The sequence below is a fragment of the Phyllostomus discolor genome, chromosome 14, assembly GCF_004126475.2.
Source record: "Phyllostomus discolor isolate MPI-MPIP mPhyDis1 chromosome 14, mPhyDis1.pri.v3, whole genome shotgun sequence".
In the NCBI taxonomy this organism is placed as follows: Eukaryota; Metazoa; Chordata; class Mammalia; order Chiroptera; family Phyllostomidae; genus Phyllostomus; species Phyllostomus discolor.
Window position 1 is genome coordinate 36,066,141 of NC_040916.2, and position 19,376 is coordinate 36,085,516.

A 19,376-nucleotide genomic window follows, 5' to 3' on the forward strand; every position below is an offset into this window, starting at 1 on the left:
GCCAAGCCCCTCCCGCTCTGTGATAAGCCCTCGGCGATTAACTTCGCGCCTGTTTTTCTTTTTAGAAGAATAATTTCCTGGAAGTGGGATTAATGGGTCAAATAATAGGACTCTGTAATAGATACTTTTTTAAAAAATAAACCTTTACATTTTCTTTGTAAAGATTTTATTCATTTATTTTTAGAGAGAGGGGAGAGGAGGGAGAAAGAGAGGGAAGGAAACATCCATGTGTGGTTGCCTCTTGTGCACCCCACACCAGGGACCTGGCCCGCAACCCAGGCATGTGCCCTGACTGGGAATTGAACCAGCGACCCTCTGCTTCGTAGTCTGGTGCTCAACCCACTGAGCCCCACCAGCCAGGGCTATAAGAGATTCTTGATCCTGTATTCCTAAGTGGTTTTCAGAAAGGTTATGTCGATGTTTATGCCCTGCAATAATGTATGTGTGCGTCCCAGCTACCAACTACCCTCTTGCCTGCGTTGGGACGTTTTTTTCCTCCATCTTTGCTAATTAATGGGAGGATGTGGTATCTCCTTGTCCTCTTTCTGGTTTTATTGATTCTTTGTGAGGTGCACTTTTTCCCCAAATGTTTATGGAGGCCATATTTTTTCTTAAGTTTGTCCAGTCCGAGGAGCAGTGGGCAGGGACCCGTGGGGGCGACGACAGGTGTGAGCAGAGCGCAGGGTTCAGGGTCCGGAATCCGGCCTGGGGAGAGATGGGGGAGGCCGAGTTTGGAAGGAATTTGGCTGTGAGGGTGGTGAGAACGGGGAGGGGTGGACAAACAGCATCAGTCCAACTGGGTGTGGGGGGCAAAGGGCGCCCACGAGGTGGAGAGATCCGAAGAAGACCAATGGGTGGCTGCTAATACAATTACGTTCGGCGGAGTCTTAGGGACTTTCCCCAGCAAGTTATCTTTAGGCAGGATTCTCGGGGCCGTGGGAGTGAGGGTGCCGGCTGGGTGGGGTGTCCCCTGTCCCCAAAACAGCCCGACTCCACTTCTCCGTAGGCTGCAAGGCGAAACAACCTGTAGGAGTATCATATTAATCGGAGCCAAGGCCAAAGCAATAAAACGCAAATATTAACGGGGTAGTGACTACAGGCCAGGCGCTGCTCTAACCCCTTAGATGAGCGCATTCATCCTGACCACCGCCATCTACAGCAGGGTCTCGCACACTCGTTTTACAGACAAACAGAAGTCCGGCTAAGTTAAGCAACTCTGCCCGAGTCAGTCAGGAAGTGGGCGGGGGAGTCTGGAATTGAACCCAGTCGTTCCGGCCACAGGGCCTAAGCTCTTAACCAACAAATACAGAAATAAACGTGGGAATGCACGGCACACCCTGCCTACCTACGCCTGCCAGGGCCTAACAGACGCCCAGAGCGAGAATGCCGGGGGCAGGACGTCTGCTAAAAGTGAAGCCCGGGACGGTAATAATAGCCGTCCCTCACTGGGCGCTTTGTGCAACAGCTCCTCCGAGTGACGCAGCGCGATTGCCCCATCCCACTTTCCGAGGAGGAAGCTGACGCACCGAGCGCGCACCGGACCCCGCGCTGCGGGCCGCGGAGGGGCGGCAGCCCACGTGGCGCCGGGAGGAAGATGGCGTGGGCGGGGCCGGCGGGCGTGGGCGGGGCCTGGGGCGGCCACGACGCGGCGCGGCGCTGGCCAGCCTTCGGCGGGGGTCGCACCTGTTGCGTGGCTTCCCCGCGATCCGGCTACGGCGGGCGGACCCCGAGCGCCCGGAGAACGTGGCGAGAAGCCCAGGCGCGCCCCGGGTCCCGCTGTGCCGGGAGCACGTGTCCTGCCCGCCTCCCGAGTGCGGGGCTGGGGGTCTTCCGGGCCAGTGCCGCGGCCGAGGTCGGCGGGGTCCGCATCCTCCCAGCCGGCAGTTTTGAAAGAGCTGCCGTCCTTCCCCCATCTCCGGGCTAGGGCAGGGGCTCTTGGAGCGACTTGGCCGGGGTCTGGGTTCCAGCCCTCGTCCCCTCCCTCGAGACCCGGGCTTCCCGGCTGTGCAGACCGTGGCAGGCGGCCGCCCCGGTCCCTTCCAGGGCTCGGGCAGCATGGCTTCAGGTGAGAGTGTGTGCCTGTGTTCCGGGGAGCCCTCTGGGCCCGAGAGGTGCACTGGCCGGAGGGGTGCAGTGACAGAGGGCGGGGGTCTGAGCGCCGCCAGCAGACCTGGGCAAGGCGGCCAGCTCCCGGGGAGGCCTGCGGGAGCTGAGCGGGCGTGTGGAGAGGCGGAGGGACGAGCCTGAGGGCACTGGCGTCTTTTTCCCAGACCCCACGGCTTCCCTGCCTTCCTAGAAGGTAGCTTCGGCTGGACAGTGGAGTTTTCCCAGGGGAAGATCCTCTCCCCCGGGCTGGGGTTCTCAGTTCTGTCCCATCCTCCCGGAGCTGGTCTGCCCTGGGGTTGGGGTTCGTTCAGAAAGAGAAGGAAAACCGGACTCAGCCCCAGAAGGCTAGGTGTTCACGGATTGCGCCTGCCCCGAGCTAAATGTGTTCTGGGCTCGGGCTGGATTCCTGTTGTTATTATTGTTATTATTATTATTATTCTCCCAGGCTGGCTGGACCGGCTAGCCTGGACTTTGAGTCCTTGCCCTAGAGCCCTGGCAGGGGCCGAGGGCTCCGGAGAGGATTAGTGGAGTGCTGGGCGCCGGCCCTCCCCTATCTCGTTCTCACCTCCACACCGCAGGCCGACGTCACTCCAGGGATGAGGAAGGGAGGGGAGGGGCGGGATCAGGGGCGGGATGGCGGCCCCTCTCCAGGAGGTTGCCTAGACAACCTCAGAAATCGTGGCCAGGGCCTCTTCCGCTGGCGGGGCCTCGGCTTCCTGCATCAGTCACTCCCGCTGGGGGCGGGGCGGAGGAAGGGGTTGGATGTGGCAGAGGCAGGCCCAGCTGGTGCGGCTCTGCCTCCTGGGCCAGAGCCATGGCATCCTATCCCTCCGGCCCAGGCAAACCCAAGGCTAAATATCCCTTTAAGAAGCGTACCAGCCAGCAGGCGGCCTCTGCGGTACCAGGTGAGTGTATGCATCCTGGGCCAGGCACCGGCCGCGCTCCGCCCCCGGCCCCCTCGGAGGGAGGCCTCTCCTGCACCCTCCGAGCGCTGGTGCTCCTTGTACTGCGCCCCAATGACAGCTGGATTGGGAGTTGGTGTGGGGAGAGCGGTGGGTGGAGGGTGGCGGGTGTCTATGCCGGGGACGCTGTCCTCTGTAACGGGGAGTGGGTGTGGGTGTGGGTGCAGCAAGAGGTGTGTTTGCACACGTGTCAGCGTGTGGATGTGCTAAGAGTGCCTGCAAGTGGAGTGTGTGAATGGAGTGGGGGCGTGTGGGGCTGGCTGGCCACACTGCCGGCGGCTGGCCCTTTGCCAGGCAGGCGCGGGCTGTCCTCCTGAGGCGAGTTCCTCCTTCCAGGAGCCCAGATCCCAGGTCCCCTCCCTGGGGGTCGGCCGCCCCGCCGGGAGGCCGGGGGCTGGGGCCCAGCTGTGCAGACTGTTGGCTGAGCGCTGGTTCTGGGGCTTTCTCGTGAGCTGCTGCAGGAGTGGGGTGTCCCCGGGCCCGGCTGTGCGGGGCTTCAGCTGAGTCTGCTGTTCCTCCGGTGTGCTCTGCACCCTTTGGTTCGGCTCCCACTCGGGTAGGCGTCGGTGCCGCATTCGGAGCAGGCGGCGTGGTGCGCCGTGCGAGCCCAGCTCCCTGGGGGCTCGCTGCCTGGGTTGGTGCTCGCTGAGGGATATCTCCCAGTACCCACCCCAGGCCTTGCGGCTAAGTAAGACCACCCCCACCCTGGTGACCAGGTCAGCCAGTGCCTCCCTGTCCCCAGCAGCTGCCTGGACCTGTAGCCTGGTCATCCCCCTCCTGTGCTTTCCCACGGCACTGGAGATGCTGGGCTGGGCTGCACTGTCCCGAGCGCTCGTGCTCTCCGTGCTCAGCTCTGTGCCGTCCGGAGGGGGCGTCTCCTGGGGCTGCAGCTGTCACACGCTGCTTGTGGATGAGAGCCGTGGGCACCGCTCTGCCTGCTGAGGCAGTCCTTGCAGCGAGGGAGGGCAGGCGGGATGCCGGGAATCTTGGAGTTGGTGGCACTGGGTGGCTGGCTCTTGGTTGCCCCCCCCAGCCCCGGTGTGTGTGTGTGTGTGTGTGTGTGTGTGTGTGGTGCTCTGGCACAGACCCTGGGAGGAGGTACCCGCAGGCAGCTGGGCCTTCCCGGCCTGGCCTTGGGGAGTGTGGAGATTGCTGTCTGCCTGTCACCCGGCAGGCTGGGGTGGGGATGGCTCTGGCCGCTGGAACCTGTGCTGGTCACCCAGTGTTGCGGTGGAGGTCCTGGGCCCTTCTGCTCGGAGAGAACTTTGAGGCCGGGACCTTGGACTCAGCTCCTGCTGACACCGTCCGAGGTCTGGACGTCTGTGGGCGGTCTCCCATGCAGGGGGTTAGAAGTCGGGGGTTGGCCCTGGCTGGCGTGGCTCAGTGGATTAAGTGCTGGCCTGCAAATCAAAGGGTTGCCAGTTCAATTCCCAGTCTGGGGCGCATGCCTGGGTTGCAGGCCAGGTCCCAGTGGGGAGCGTGGGAGAGGCAACCACACACTGGTGTTTCTCTCCCTTTCTCTCTTCCTTCCCTTCCCCTCCCTTCCCCTCTCTAAAAAAAAAAAAAAAAAAAAAAGAAGTGAGGAGTTGTGCAGGGTCAGAGTTCTTGGGCAGGCAAGGACCCAGGCTGTGTCTTACACCCTGGGGGTGAGGCAGGTACCTGTCTCTCTTCACCTTCCTGCTCTGCCTTCTTCCAAGTCAGAGGGAGTGTCGCCCTGTGTCCACTCCTGCCGGGCCCTGTTGTCTTTGCTGCCCATTCACCGCTCCGTCGCCTTGGCCTGCACTGCACCCCCACCCTCCCCAGAGGACGGGACTGTGTGTGGGACGTGTTTGGGGGTGTCTCAGGAGGCCATAATCGCAGACAATGGTGTTGTCCAGAGTACTCACGGGGCCGTGTCTCCGCAAGCCTCCCGGCAGCCATGGCCAGGCAGGACATCCCCTGCTTATCACCCCTTTGGAGTCAGGACCTGAGGCCTCCAGGAGGGAGAGGCTTGTGAGTGAGAGGGATCAGAGTCAGACGCAAGTCCGCCAAATCCTCGCCCCACCCCCCAAAACTGCTCTCCCCTCCTGGGCAATTTCTTCCCAACCATAGGCTTGGAGCAGGGAGCGGGAGGCCTCGGGCGCCACGCACCAGCCCCCTGGGCATCCGGGAGGCTCAGCAGCCGTTCCCGCCTGAGTGAGCCACTTCTCCGGCCGCCGGCCAGCTCCTCTCCCAGGCAGGGGGCCCTGTCCCTCCCGAGGGACCCACAGGCAGGGCCCCAGAGGACGGGTGTAGGGAAAACAAGGCCACTGGGAGTGGCGGTGAGGGCTGTGTGCCCCCTTGCCTTGCCCCCGCCCCGTGCTCTGGACAGCCAGGTCCTACCCACTCCCTAGGCCCCAGTGCATTTTAAGGAGGTGTGGACCCTCCTCTCCAGCCTCTCCTGTCCCTGTGCGCCCACCCTGCGTCTCTCCCTTGGGGTCCCCGCTTTGGGCCAGGCCCTGGCACCGTGGAGGTTAAGGCCCCGTTCAGTTCTGGGGCTCCTCTTGTCCCTGAACTTTGATGCCCTTTCTCTTAATGTCTGGGCTCCCCTGAGCTCCCCCAGCCCCCTGCTCACTGTCATCCCGGGGTCTCCCCTGCAAGCAGCTGCACTTGGTACAGCCCGTGCCGGCCCCTGAGCTGTCCTGGGGGACTGGCAGCAGCTCCACTCAGCAAACAGGCAAGCAAGGGGCACCGGCTGCCGGCCTGCGCTGCCTGAACTCTGCAGGTAGGGCCCAGGCAGGCGCGAGGACGAGTGGGCGCTGGGTCCTGGATCTGGATCTTCCCTTTGTCCGGACTGGGGGCCCGACTCTGGGGCGTCAGGGAGTGGTCCTGGAGAGTTTAGGGCACTCTACCCGTGCAGAGCCTCCAGCCTGCCCCTCAGCCACGGGGCAGAGGCTGAAGGGGGGAATGCTGGAGAACGGCCCCTCAGAGCTGGCGGGGGGAGCCTGGCCGGGGGGGAGGGGGTGTGGAGGGTGGAGAGCCCCCTGCTGCGGAGGCTGGGCTGTGAGGCCCGGTGGGGTCCTCCGGGATGCTCAGGAGCTCAGGCGGCCCCTTGAACTAGCCGGGTCAAGGCCTTTCTTTCCGGCTTCCTTGTGGTACACCTGAGTTCTGCCTCTCTCGGTGGGGAGAGACCCTGACCTCTGATCCTCCCGTCCTCGGGCTCTTGCCCAGGCCTCCGGCCCAGATCCTGGGGCTTCCGAGTGGCGCAGGCTGTTTGTGGCAGCTCCCCTTGGAGGGGCAGCCAGCAGTGGGAGGGTCAGGCTGGGGCCAGGCCGGTCTTGGCAGCCCTGGGGTCCTGGGGGAGAGGGCAGGCCTCCGGGGAGGCGGGGAGGGGCTACCACTGCCAGCCAGCTCCTCCAAGCCCTTGGCTCCTCTTCCCTCGGGGGCTGGTCCCCAGGTCGGAGCTGAGGGGCAGCTGTGGCTGCCAGAGCTCAGGGAGGAGGACCTGCCAGTCCAGAGGCAGGTCCGACTCTGGCCTGCCGGCCCTGGACGCTGCGGGCTAGGGGTGCTGGTGTTGGCCACCAGGTCCCCATGAGCTCCTGGAGAGTGCGTGGGGACACACCGTGCCTGTCTATAGGGGGTGCTCACGTGGAGGTTCTTCTGGCCTAGGGGGCGGGGCCCCTAGTCCCCGATTCAGATTCTGATTCCTGGAGGGACCCGATCGCTTGTTCTGGGGGCACACTCGGGACTCCCAGCCGAGAGCCTGGAGCGGGTGACGGGTCGCGTGCTAGACTGTGAGGGCGAGGTCCTTAGGGAGCCACAGGCAGGCTCACTCACCCCTCACCCTCTGAGAAGGGGCTGCCCACCCTCCAGGGGCTGGCTTCTTTCTGGGGCGGGCAGGGGCCTAGGGTTTCCAGCGCGCCCCGGGCCTGCCCCCACCCTTCCACCCCGGCTCCACTGTCTCCACAGAGGCCCGCGGTGGGCTGGGGGCCCCTCCGCTGCAGTCCGCGCGATCCCTGCCAGGCCCCGCCCCCTGCCTCAAGCACTTCCCGCTGGACCTGCGCACGTCCATGGATGGCAAATGCAAGGAGATCGCGGAGGTATCTCGGGGCACCCCACCCTGTGCCCCTCACGTGGTCCCCACGCCCTGATTTCATGCCGGGCCGTGTCCTGACCCCTCACCTCCTCCCAGTACCCCAGACTCTGCAAGGGAGGGCCCGGGGCTGGGGGCCGGGCCACACCGACCCTTCCTCCCACTCCCAGGAGCTGTTCAGCCGCTCCCTGGCAGAGAGCGAGCTCCGCAGCGCGCCATACGAGTTCCCCGAGGAGAGCCCCATCGAGCAGCTGGAGGAGCGGAGGCAGCGGCTGGAGCGGCAGATCAGCCAGGACGTCAAGTGAGCCCTGGGCCCCAGAGTCCTGCGGGCAGGCAGCCCCGGGTGGGGGCACTGCCAGGCCGCTGTGTGCGTGTGGAGGGGGGTCACGACCAAGCAGGGGGGTGTGTGTGTGTGTTTGTGCGTGTATGTAGGGGGTGTCGTGACCAAGCAGCTGTGTGTGTGTGTGTGTCAGGGTCACAGCTAGGCAGCTGTGCGGGGAGGCGGGGTGGTCGAGGCCAGGCATCTGTGGGGGAGGGTCACAACCAAGCATCTGTGTGTGTTGGGGGGTGTCTCGGCCAGGCGGCTGAGTGCGTGTGTGGTTTGGGGGGTCACACCCAGGCAGCAGTGTGTGTGGCGGGCATGACCAGGCAACCCTGCGGCTGTGGTGGGGAGGGGGCGCAGCGGAGTCTGCCTGCCAGCCTGCGTCTGGACGCTTCAGAGCTCCGTCTCTGTCCGTGTCCCTGTCCTCTGTCTCTGTCTGGGCCCTTGCCCCTGTCTGGGGCCCACAGGGAGGCAGCACAGGGCAGCGGGGGGACGACACACAGGCCTTGGGCCCGGGCTGCTGGGTTTGGGGCTGTCTTCGGCCACCGGTGGGGCCTGGGACGTGGTGCTTGCCGTCTGGCTGTGCTTCCTCACCTCCAGCGCCAGGCCAGGACAGCGCCCCGGGCACGGGTTCCGCAGCCCTGTGAGGTGACGCCTCACCCACAGCACCGAGCTCAGGGCGGCGGCCCCCTGGGAGCAAGTGCCGTCCCTCATCGTCTGCCCGACTCTCGCCCTCACCTCTAGGCTGGAGCCGGACATCCTGCTTCGGGCCAAGCAAGATTTCCTGAAGACGGACAGTGACTTGGACCTCCAGTGAGGAGGGCAGAGGGGTGCGGGGACCCTGGGGACACGCGGCTGGGGCCTGCCCCGCCGCTGGCTGCAGTGTCTGCCCTGTGCCCCCTCCCGCAGGCTGTACAAGGAGCAGAGCGAGGGGCAGGGGGACTGGGGCCTGCGGGAGCGCGACGTGCTGGAGCGGGAGTTCCAGCGGGTCACCATCTCCGGGGAGGAGAAGTGCGGGGTGAGTGTGCAGGGTCCCCGCCGGCTGCCCGGGCCTGGGGGGCTGGGGGCGGGGCCAGAGGGGGCGCTTCTCTTCCCGGGAGCTGCAGGGGGCGAGGGTGCAGCCGGGCGGGCGGGCGCCTGTCCGAGGGCTGGGAATGGGACGGTCTGAGCGTTCCTGAAGTCGGGCCTCAGGGAACCGGTGAGGGCGGGCCTGGCCGGTCCGAGACCCGCACGTCCTCGTCTGCAGGTGCCGTTCACGGACCTGCTGGACGCCGCCAAGAGCGTGGTGCGGGCGCTCTTCATCCGGGAGAAGTACATGGCCCTGTCCCTGCAGAGCTTCTGCGCCACCACCCGCCGCCACCTGCAGCAGCTGGCCGAGAAGCCCCTGGAGACGCGGGCCTACGAGCTGGGCCCGGACACCCCTGTGTCTGCCGGTGGGACCCCTGTCCCTGCCCAGCTCCACACGCCCTGGCGTCCCAGGCTCCCTGAGCTCGGAGCCCAGGCGCCTCTGCCCTGCCCGCTTCTTTCGCACCCGGCCCCATTCCCACCTCCTGGTGCTGGTGGGGGCGGGTGGGCGGGCAGAGGCACCCTGCTGGGGCAGCTGCATCTCTCCCCGCCCCTGACTGCATTCTCCCTGCCCTGCAGACGCCCCGGTGCACCCCCCGGTGCTGGAGCAGCACCCCTACGAGCGCTGTGAGCCCAGCTCCATGCCCGGGGACCTGGGCTTGGGTCTGCGCATGGTGCGGGGCGTGGTGCACGTCTACACACGCAGGGAGCCCGACGAGCAGTAAGAGGGGGCGGAGTCTGCTGGGGAGGCCGTGGAGGGGGGTGCCCATATCGACTGGGGGAGCCTGGGGGCCTGGCTCCGCGCTCCTCACCCACGCTCCCCCCACTGCCAGCTGCCCAGAGTTAGAGCTGCCGTACCCCGAACTGCAGGAGTTTGTGGCTGATGTCAACGTGCTGATGGCCCTGATCATCAACGGCCCCATGTGAGTCCCCGCTGGTCCCCTCCCAGCCGGGACTCCTGAGCCCCAGCCCTGCCCCAGACAGCTGTCACCATTCTGTCCTCGCTTCGAAGTCCCTGAGTCCTGCACTTCCCCCTCACCCGCCGCCCCCTCCTCGGCCTCACCCCAGCGCCTCCTGCCAGCCCTGAGCCCCCCACCTGCCCTTGTCCTGCCAGAAAGTCCTTCTGCTACCGCCGGCTGCAGTACCTGAGCTCCAAGTTCCAGATGCACGTGCTGCTCAATGAGATGAAGGAGCTGGCCGCCCAGAAGAAGGTGCCGCACCGCGATTTCTACAACATCCGGAAGGTGGGTTGCGCCCCGGGCCGCACCCTCGCCTCCGCCCAGCCTCCCCTGACCCGGCACCGGGCTGTAGAGGCCTCTCCGTCCCGCTGCCTGCACCCTCCGCCCTCCCGGCCTCACCGGACCCAGCAGCCCCCGTCCCGCCCCAGGTGGACACGCACATCCACGCCTCGTCCTGCATGAACCAGAAGCACCTACTGCGCTTCATCAAGCGGGCGATGAAGCGGCACCTGGAGGAGATCGTGCACGTGGAGCAGGGCCGCGAGCAGACGCTCCGCGAGGTCTTCCAGAGCTTGAACCTCACCGCCTACGACCTGAGCGTGGACACGCTCGACGTGCACGCGGTGCGTGCCGGCGGTGGGGGCTTGTGGGGGGGGGCTGGGTCAGCACGGGGGCTGGGCGTCGGGGGTGACCTGCCCGTCTCCCCCAGGACAGGAACACCTTCCACCGCTTCGACAAGTTCAATGCCAAATACAACCCCATCGGGGAGTCTGTCCTCCGAGAGATCTTCATCAAGACGGACAATAGGGTTTCCGGGAAGTACTTTGCTCACATCATCAAGGTGAGGAGGAGGTGTGGCTGCCAGGGCCCAGGTATGGGGGCAGCCCTCTCCCTGCCTGAGCGAGAGCCTGGGGGAGGCCCTGGGGGCTTCCGCAGTGGGGGAGGGGGCGGGGACGGCCGGGAAGCCCGGGTGCGGCAGTGGCCCCGTGCGTGCGTGCCTCCAGGAGGTGATGGCAGACCTGGAGGAGAGCAAGTACCAGAACGCGGAGCTGCGGCTCTCCATCTACGGGCGCTCGAGGGACGAGTGGGACAAGCTGGCGCGCTGGGCCGTCACGCACCGCGTCCACTCCCCCAACGTGCGCTGGCTCGTGCAGGTGCCTCGTCTCTTGTGAGTGTCCTGGGGAGTGGGAGGGGCTTGGCGGGCAGAGTTCAGGCGCCGGAGCCTGCCTTCTGCCCTCCCGGGGTGGCCGGCCAGCTCCTGTCCCGGCCGAGTCCTCTCCATGGGAGGAGGGGCCCTCATGCTTGCCCCCGGGGTCTGTCCTGCTGGGCCCACCCAGGACGGTTCACAAGTGCTTCTGGGATCTTGGGCCGAGCTCCGACCCTTCCCGGCCTGCTGGTGCCCTCACACCGCCTGGCCCTGACCTGCACGCACCTGTGTGCCCACCTCTCACCTGCAGTGACGTGTACCGTACCAAGGGCCAGCTGGCCAACTTTCAGGAGATGCTGGAGAACATCTTCCTGCCGCTGTTCGAGGCCACCGTGCACCCCGCCAGCCACCCGGAGCTGCACCTCTTCCTGGAGCATGTGAGGGGGCGGCACACGGCCAGGTGTGGGGAGGGGGCACGGCCTGCCTCGGGCCGGTGGCGGCTTCGGGCCTGATCCCCGTGTCCTGGGCCAGGTGGATGGCTTTGACAGTGTGGATGATGAGTCCAAGCCCGAGAACCACATCTTCAACCTGGAGAGCCCTCTCCCGGAGGCTTGGGTGGAGGAGGACAACCCCCCCTACGCCTACTACCTGTACTACACCTTCGCCAACATGGCCGTGCTGAACCACCTGCGCAGGTCTGGGCCCCCCCCCCCCACCCCGCCGGGGCCATGGCTCCGCCCGCCCTGCCGTCCGTCACCCCCTCACCCACCAGCCTGCCCGGGGCCGGGCCCAGTGAGCACTGACCCACTTCTTGCTCCCGCACGTGGACCTGGTGGTGGTGTTGGTGCCCTCGGGGTTCCGTGGCGTATGCCTTGCAGCCGAGGACCCAGCCCTGCCCATTGTCCCAGGCCCACACAGGCGTGGGGCGGGGGCTCGGCAGCCCCGGGAGCCCGGGGGCTGACGCTGTCTCCACGCCCCCCCCCCCCAGGCAGAGAGGCTTCCACACGTTTGTGCTGCGGCCGCACTGCGGCGAGGCCGGGTCCGTCCACCACCTGGTGTCGGCCTTCATGCTGGCCGAGAACATCTCCCACGGGCTGCTGCTGCGCAAGGTCAGGGCTGCACCCCCGCGCTGCCCCCCGCGGGTCCCTCCCTCCCGACCCTGGGGGCCCCTTCAGCAGCGGACCCTCTTAGGCAGCGCCTGTCTGGACCGCTCCCCGCTGAGGCCCCAGCTTGGATCCCGGCTGTAACTGACCCTCCCCAGATCAGGCCCAGCCGGGACCCCCCCCCACATGACTGTGGCCTGTACCCCCCAGAACCAGGCGTGCGCCCCAGCCCCGAGGCCACCTGACCGGCCCCCCTCCCTGTCGCCCACCCAGGCCCCAGTCCTGCAGTACCTGTATTACCTGGCCCAGATTGGGATTGCCATGTCCCCGCTCAGCAACAATAGCCTTTTCCTCAGCTACCACCGGAACCCGCTGCCTGAGTACCTGTCCCGCGGCCTCATGGTCTCGCTTTCCACCGACGACCCCCTGCAATTCCACTTCACCAAGGTCAGAACCCGCGGGCGGGGGACGGGGCTCCCCGGCACTTGGGGCTCAGGGCTGGTGCTGCCCCCTGCTGGCGGAGGACGGCATGCCGGGGCGAATCCCCAGGGAGGGACGGCGCTGCAGGGCCCCGTGCGTCTGTCTGAGGGAGCCTGGTCTGCGCAGGAACCGCTGATGGAGGAATACAGCATCGCCACCCAGGTGTGGAAGCTCAGCTCCTGTGACATGTGCGAGCTGGCCCGCAACAGTGTGCTCATGAGCGGCTTCTCCCACAAGGTACACCCTCCCCGCCCCCGCACCGGGGAAGTCCCAGGGTCCCGGGCCATGGCCCCTCAGAGCCGGCTGCAGCCTGCCTCTCCCCCGCCCCTGCAGGTGAAGAGCCACTGGCTGGGACCCAACTACACCAAAGAGGGCCCCGAGGGCAATGACATCCGCCGCACCAACGTGCCGGACATCCGCGTGGGCTACCGCTACGAGACCCTGTGCCAGGAGCTGGCGCTCATCACGCAGGCCGTCCAGAGCGAGATGCTGGAGACGATCCCGGAGGAGCCCGGCCTCACCATGAGCCCGGGGCCTCAGTGAGCCCGGCCGCCGCGGCGCCCCCTCCTGGCAGCACCTAGATCGCGTGGTGTCCCGGGACCCCTCCCCCCGCCGTGGTCTCTGCATGTGTCCGTCCGCCTCTGTTCCGTCCCGCATGTCTCTGGCCTCCGCCTGTCCCTGTGCCTGCCCAGCGCCAGCCGGGCTGGGGTGTGCGTCGCCCTTTCTTGGCTCCGGCGGCACCCGATGGCCTGAGTTGGAGAGCTGCCCTGTTGGGGGCCTTGTCCCAAGACCTTCTGAAACCTGTTGAGGGTCGGTTGTGGGGGGCCGGCCCCTCCAGCCTCTGGAGTCCTGCAAGTCCGAGCTTCGGCCATGGCTGGAGGTCAAGCCCCCATCTTGTTCCCATGGCTGAGGGACCGTTGGGTGGGGCCTGTGCCCGTCTGCCGTGGGTGTGGGGCTGCAGGGCGTCTATGGGGCCCCAGCGGCTCTGCGGTGGGCAGGGTGGGGCTGAGAGCAGGTGTAGTCCTGGCGTCCCGGGTTTGAACTCAGGCCTCGGAGGTGCTGGGCCACAGCCTCTGCCACGTCACTGCCCAGCAGTCTTGTCCGTCCTTCCTCTGGTCTGTGTGCCCTGGTGTTCGCTTCCTGTGCCTCTGTGGGAGGGGACAGCCGCCCTGGGCCATGTCTGGGGCCCTGCAGCTGGGGGGTCCCGGATCTGCCACCAGCCCTCAGGGCGTGTCCCACTGCGGTCCCTGGAGTTTTAAACGGACCCGGATCCTGGCAGGTCCGCGGCATTGTTTTCCGGGCCGAGGCCTTCGCTGTGAAATGCAGTGTCTTACACGATCCCACCTCTCCTAGTGCATGAGAAATAAAGATTATTTAAGTAACGAGGCAGGCGGGGTGTCTGTTGGGAGAGGGGAGCTGGGTTGGGGTGGCTGGGGTCGAGGCCGGGAGCACTTTGGACGGAGGGACAGCGTGTTTGTAGGGGAGCGACTGGGCTTGGCTGCCACGGGCTTGGGCACGTGGACCCGGTGGGAGAGAGGCGAGGCCCACCCGGCGGGAGCCATCTCCTGGCCCCAGGCCCTCCCCCAGCCTGCTCCCTCTGAAGGGGGCACCTCCCGTGGACGTCCAGGCCCTTGGGACCGCCCGGGAGAGGCGGGGGTCTGCGCTCAGAAGCAGACCTGGTGCCTGGTTCTCAGACTGCGGACGTCAGCAGCTTCTGGGAGCTCGTTTCAAGTGCCCTCCGATCCCAGCTCAGTGAGAGGACAGTGTGGTGCGGAGAGCCGCCCCTCTCGGCTTCTGTCCTGTGGTTAATGCACGGTTTCTGGCGCACCCCCAAGGAGGAAAGTGGGGTGTGCCCTGGGCGCTGGGTTGGCGCTGAGAAGCCTGTCACTGCCACTGCCGCCGCTGCTGCTGCCGCTGCATGGGGTGAATGCCAGGCTGGCTGCTTCAGAAGCAATTGGCCCTAGAACAGCGTGAGCCTAAGTAATTGAGGGCCTGCTGAGGGAGCTGGCCCCTTCCTCCCCCCTGTCTGCTCGCTCGGCCAGCCTGCTGCGTCCCTGCTGCGCCCCTGCTGCGCCAGCTCCTGCCATGACACTCACTCTGTGTGCACCACCGCCCCCAGGAGCTCCCCGATGCCCCTGCCTCCTGAGGGCCCCTCAAGGGTCAGGCTTGCCTCTGGCCAAGACCCCGGGCCCTTCTGAAGGCTTCCATGGCCGACTTCCTATACCACTTACATGTCAGAGCCGAGGGCTGGAGCCGGAGGAGGAGGAGGAGCTGGAGGTTGTGCAGCGCCCGCTGGTTTCTGCTGGGAGATGGGAGGTGTGGAACCCGCTGTGTCTCCTGTTCACTTGTAGAATGAGGAGAAGGGTTAGGGGATTCTTCCAGAAGAAGGCCAGAACTGCCCGTCTCCCGTGCCAGCACTTGGGACCGCAGGCACTGCATACCCACTCGCTGACCTGGGCGCGGAACGGAGCCCTTCGCACCAGGCTCTCGTCCTCTGGACGGCCCTCACAGTGTGGACTGGCTCCCACCCTGGGGATGCTGCCACGGGAAGGGCTTCTTAGCAAACTCCCCACTGTTTTGTTTTTTTTTAAAACAACTTACTTCTGGGTTTGTTTGTGGGTTTTTTTGGTACTCTGAAAATTCCCTTTCAAACATTTATTGAGAGAAAATAATTTTGAAACAGTAAGACCTTAATATTTTTTCCTATGTCAAAATAATTTCCATTCCAGGAATTTGGAAAATATTACAAAACTTGGAACAAGAAAAAAAACCCACTCGTCTAAGCAATATTAGCAAATATTTGCTGATGATCTGTGTGCCTGAGATATAGGCCTTAAAATATATTTACAACCTTGGTCAGCGTGGCTTGGCTGGTTGGGCCTCGTCCCTTAACTGAAAGGTTCTGGGCCACCGCAGGGGGTGGGCGTGGTCCTGGTATGGCGTGAACAGGAGGCAACAAGTTGGTGCCCCCCCCATTGATGTTTCTGTCTCCCTCTCTAAAAGGCGATGAAAAAATGTCCTCGGATGAGGATAAAAAATACATATATTTATATCCAATTTTAATCCTCACCCAAGGACACTTTTTCATTGCTTTTAGAGCAAGGAAGGGAAAGAGGGAGAAACCTCGATCGGTTGCCTTCCCATCCGTGGGGGGGTCACACCCGCACCCTGAGCACGTGCCCTAACGGGGGGGGGGGGTCGAACCACCCACGGGATTTTGGTCTACGGGACGATGCTCTGACCAATCGAGCCACACCGGCCAGGGCTGTATTTCTTTCAGTCCTTTCTAAAAAGGCATTTTTGCATTGAGATGTATGCATAATACGTTTTGTGGTTTTAAAATACCCGTCAGTCACTGCCCACTGCCTTGTGGTGAGTCTCGCCCCGGCTCACCCTGTCGGCCCTTTTTGGTTGGGGACAACTGTGGCCCCTGTGACCGATGGCGTCCACTCTGCAGCCACACTGCTCTCTGGTCGTGTGACCTCGAGCACATTTGTCCCCCTCTGTGGACCTCCAGGGGGCTGGGGAGGATCCCAGTGCCCCTGCTTCTATGGGTGGCGGGCGGGGGGCGGGGGGGAGTGGGGGTGGTGCAGAGCTGCATCGCAGGTCTGGTAAATGGAGACCCGAAAGAGAAATTTGGGGGCTGCAAGCTGTGGAAAGGACAAGGTCGCAACTGACGAGTGTTTAAATGCCTTCTGAAAGCCGCAGGCCTCCTGTAAGGTGTGTTGGTTAGTGTCCGCACACAAATGCCACATGCGAAACCAGTTTGTATAAACGGGGCTTTTGGCAAGAGTTCCAGATTAGGCAGGAGGCTTGGAGAGAGATCATTAAAAAAATGAGAAATCATAGCCCACAGTAAATTAAATGAGTTTATTCATTGTGCAAATGCATAAAAGCCCTTTATGTTGAGAGCCAAGAAGAGTTTTGTTTAATGAGGGAATGTGGGTACATTTTAACTTTTGCTCCAAGGAGGGTGGGGCCCCGGAGAAGCCCAGGCCGGGCCGGCGAAGGGCTGGCGGTGGCTGTCCTCGGTGCTCCAGGCCAGGGACCTGCTCAGCCTCCCATCCAGCCTGGCGTCTTTAACCCCTTGCCGCCCTCACCAGGCTGGACCTGTTCAGGATGTCTGTCACTCAGACATCTGTGCAGTGGCTGTGTGTGGCTGGGGGACCTGGCTCTGTTTAGCAGATAAGAAACTGACGATTTGAAAACCTGAGTGCTCCATTCATCAGCGGGGCAACCCCCCTCCCTGCCCCCTGGCTTCCCAGGTTTGGGGTGCTGAGCCAAGAGGAGAGAAGACCGCCTTTCTCCCCAGGCTTGCATGTAGAGCCAAGAGTCAAAGCCACGCCTGTCTAACCAAATTCCAAGTGGGAGCACAGGGTACGTTTCCCGAGGACTGGCAAACTCCAGAATTGCAGGAGACCCTGCCATCTGGGGGATCCGAATTCCTCTTCCTGAGACATGGCGACCTGGCCGTCAAGGCGACAGGCCTTCGGGCCTTGTCAAGGGGAAGAGAGGCACTCGGGACCACCCCGACTCCAGGCTGCCCGGGGCAGTCGTCTGAGGGGCCGACCCACCAGCGGCCTGGGAGACCAGCAGCTCTCCTCTGGGAGAGCAGGGCCAGCCTGTGTGTAGCAGCACCACCCGCCCGGGGAGGGGCAGACCTGAGTGACTTTCTAGTCAAGCGGTCTGCGCCGTCCCAGCTTCCTCCTCTTTAGCCGACTGTCCCCCTGCCCCTGCCCAGAAACCCTTGGCCTTCTGCCACGTCCGTCCACCAGATTGTCCTCTCTGGCCACCCCTTCCAAGGCCAGCTTTCCCCTGTGTCCTCATTGATGTTTCTGAGGCCCACCAACCCCTTTCTTGGGAACATTTCTCGCCTCTTGGCGTGGGTGGCTCCACTGCCACCGGCCCTGTTTCCATGCTGTCTCCATCTCCCCCTGCCCCGGGGCCAGTGCCTGTGGCTGCCCTGGGTGCACACCCCAGGGTTGGGGCCGGTTTGCTGGGACGGAGGCCTGGGCGGGGCAGAGGGGGCAGAGGGGCAGAGAAGGGGGCGGCTCCTCTGTGGCTCTCATCGCGGGCCTCGGTGGGTCAGGGCATGCGAGGATTGGAGCTGGACGTGGAGGCAGTGCTGGGGAGAGGCTGCTGGGGGCAGGTGGTGGCCCTGCAGGCCAGGTCCTCGATCTGTCATGGGGTCCAGAGATGACCAGCGCCCAGAAACCGACCCCCTGAGCCAGCTCACAGGAGATGTGCAGCTGGAAAGCCACTCGCCACTGTGTCTGGGCGTCACAACCGCACACACAGGGTTTGCTCAGGAGTCCGCCAGCGGCGGCTTGGTGGCAGTGAGTGGGAACACGGGTGTTGAACGGCCCGTGCTGGCCCTGGGCCACCTTCTCCTCTGCTCCGGGTGCCCCCGGGCAGAGCCCTGCCGGCTCACAGAGCGTCTCTGTGTGTTCAGGAGAGCTCCCCCTTCCTTGGGTAAACACAGCCTCCCCGCTGGGCAGCACCGCTGGGAGAGCCGAGTACAGGCTGGCTTTTGGTCCCTGGGCACCTCGGGGCTCTTGTCAGAGCACATCCTGTCTGAAGCAGGGGACAGCTGGCTCTGGGGTAACCGGGCACCCGAAGCCTGAGGGTGCCCGTGCAGCCGCATTGTCACGGGTGCACTGGCTCTCGCATCTGGGAGCTCTGGGCAGCGTCGGACACATCAGACGAAGCTACAGTCGCCCTGCTCTGTCCCAGGCCTGTGCTGCAGCTGAACAAGGCTTGGTGCCCGAGGCGCTGCCTGGTGCTTCCATGCTGCTGGGCGTGGCGGTGCACACACTCACGCCCAGGTGTCGCCAGGCCGGCCTGCCGTGGGCCCAGGAGCCCCCACTGTGAAGCATGCAGATGCCTGGCTTTCTCCCGTCTCCTCCCGCCACATCCTGCAGGTCCTGTCCCTGTGCACCAGGTGGCCTGCCCGGCTGCCTGGACACCTGGGTCCTGTACGAAGCCAGGGCTGATGCTCATCTGCATGCCACCTTTGTGTCAGGAAAAGGTGGACCCTCTGAGCAAACACAGACCTGTTAGCTCCCGGAACCGGTGGAGTCTTTGGGGAAAGAAAAGAGTGTCCCTCCCTGCAGGTGACTGCTAAGTCAAGTTCCTGGTTGTAGGCTGAAGCTTCCACTTGCCCCTCTAAGTGTAGTCCTTTGCAGTTCCCAGCCTGTCCATAGGGTGGCAGTACTGAGATCCTCGTGAGAACTGCTTCAGCTTCTGCCCCAGTTCCTGGCTGGCGGCTGATGGGACACCCTCTCCAGGCACTCAGTATGTCATGCAGTGGGCCCCAGCCCATTAGACAGGCTGGCTCCAGTGAGAGCAACGGCTCAGGCTTAGCCAGGGCTCCCTTAGGAGGAGCGCTGCCCAGGGGCCAACTGATGTGAACACCCTGTCTCCGGCGCAGGGCTGGAGAGTCCCACTGCCTGGCCCTTTGGCTGCGCTGCCCTAGACTCCCATGCCACCCCCTCCTCTCATCACCCACTGTCCCTTCTGGTCTGTGGGCCACAAGTCCTTAGCCACATCCACAGAGCGGGTCTTTTGCACTCCCAGAGCCTGATTGGGTTTCCCGGCGGCTCCAGCTCTTCCTCTGGAACACCTCTCAGTGCTAAGATGCTTTCTGCAGGAATTCACGTGGTCTCTTCCCACTGGATCTCCCTGTAACCCCCAGGGTTCTGAGCAAGGTCTAACTGTCCTCCCCGCCTCCCCGCCCACGCTGTGCACTGGCCACACCCCAGTCTGAGTGGAGGAGATGGGGTTGCTAAGAGCCCCTGCGGAGGCTCCTGTGGGCTGTGGTGGTCCAGGCGCGGAGGGAGCTCTGGGGTCTGGGCACTTGGGCAAGACTCCAGGGAGGAGGTGGGCCTTGACCAGGTCCTGCCAAGGCGAGCAGAACCCACCTGGAAGAGGAGGGGGGGGGAGGCAGCCTGGGGCTAGATTGAGGTATCTCCCCTCGTCTTCTGGCGACAGGTCAGTGTCTCAAAGGCTGCAGGAGAAGGGGACAGCAGTGCCCTTGGCCCTTGGGTCAGTGACTCCCTGGGATGGGGCCTGGAGGGGTCTCCTTGCCTCCCTTGGAGGCTGGGGCTGGGTCCGCTGTCATGGGAAGCTGGTCCCATGATGCTTAGTGAAGTATTTTGCTCCCTGTGGGTGCTCAGCAAACA

The 19,376-nt window shown here is 64.4% G+C and overlaps 1 protein-coding gene and 1 long non-coding RNA gene across 5 annotated transcripts; one reads left to right on the forward strand and one right to left on the reverse strand.

Moving 5' to 3' along the window:
• Window positions 1–611: 611 nt before the first annotated feature.
• Window positions 612–2,759, reverse strand: LOC118498263. Its single transcript, XR_004900788.1, has 2 exons — window positions 2,672–2,759; window positions 612–705 (listed from the first exon to the last, which is right to left on the reverse strand). It is a non-coding gene; the product is annotated as an uncharacterized LOC118498263 (long non-coding RNA).
• AMPD2 (adenosine monophosphate deaminase 2) lies at window positions 1,632–13,582 on the forward strand. Of its 4 annotated transcripts, XM_036015971.1 has the most exons (19): window positions 1,632–2,065; window positions 2,946–3,011; window positions 6,996–7,126; window positions 7,290–7,420; window positions 8,186–8,254; window positions 8,351–8,459; window positions 8,688–8,874; window positions 9,086–9,227; window positions 9,340–9,429; window positions 9,621–9,750; window positions 9,894–10,088; window positions 10,175–10,306; window positions 10,470–10,633; window positions 10,923–11,049; window positions 11,144–11,307; window positions 11,601–11,721; window positions 11,989–12,162; window positions 12,322–12,432; window positions 12,529–13,581. In XM_036015971.1, exons 1-19 carry the CDS (start codon window positions 2,056–2,058, stop codon window positions 12,736–12,738), a joined length of 2,463 nt encoding a protein of 820 aa, XP_035871864.1. In that variant the 5' UTR covers window positions 1,632–2,055; the 3' UTR covers window positions 12,739–13,581. The 4 variants fall into 4 exon arrangements, with proteins under 4 accessions (XP_035871864.1, XP_028358527.1, XP_028358526.1 ...); XM_028502726.2 differs by lacking the exon at window positions 2,946–3,011; XM_028502725.2 differs by lacking the exon at window positions 1,632–2,065 and having other exon boundaries at window positions 2,739–3,011; window positions 12,529–13,582.
• Window positions 13,583–19,376: the final 5,794 nt, after the last annotated feature.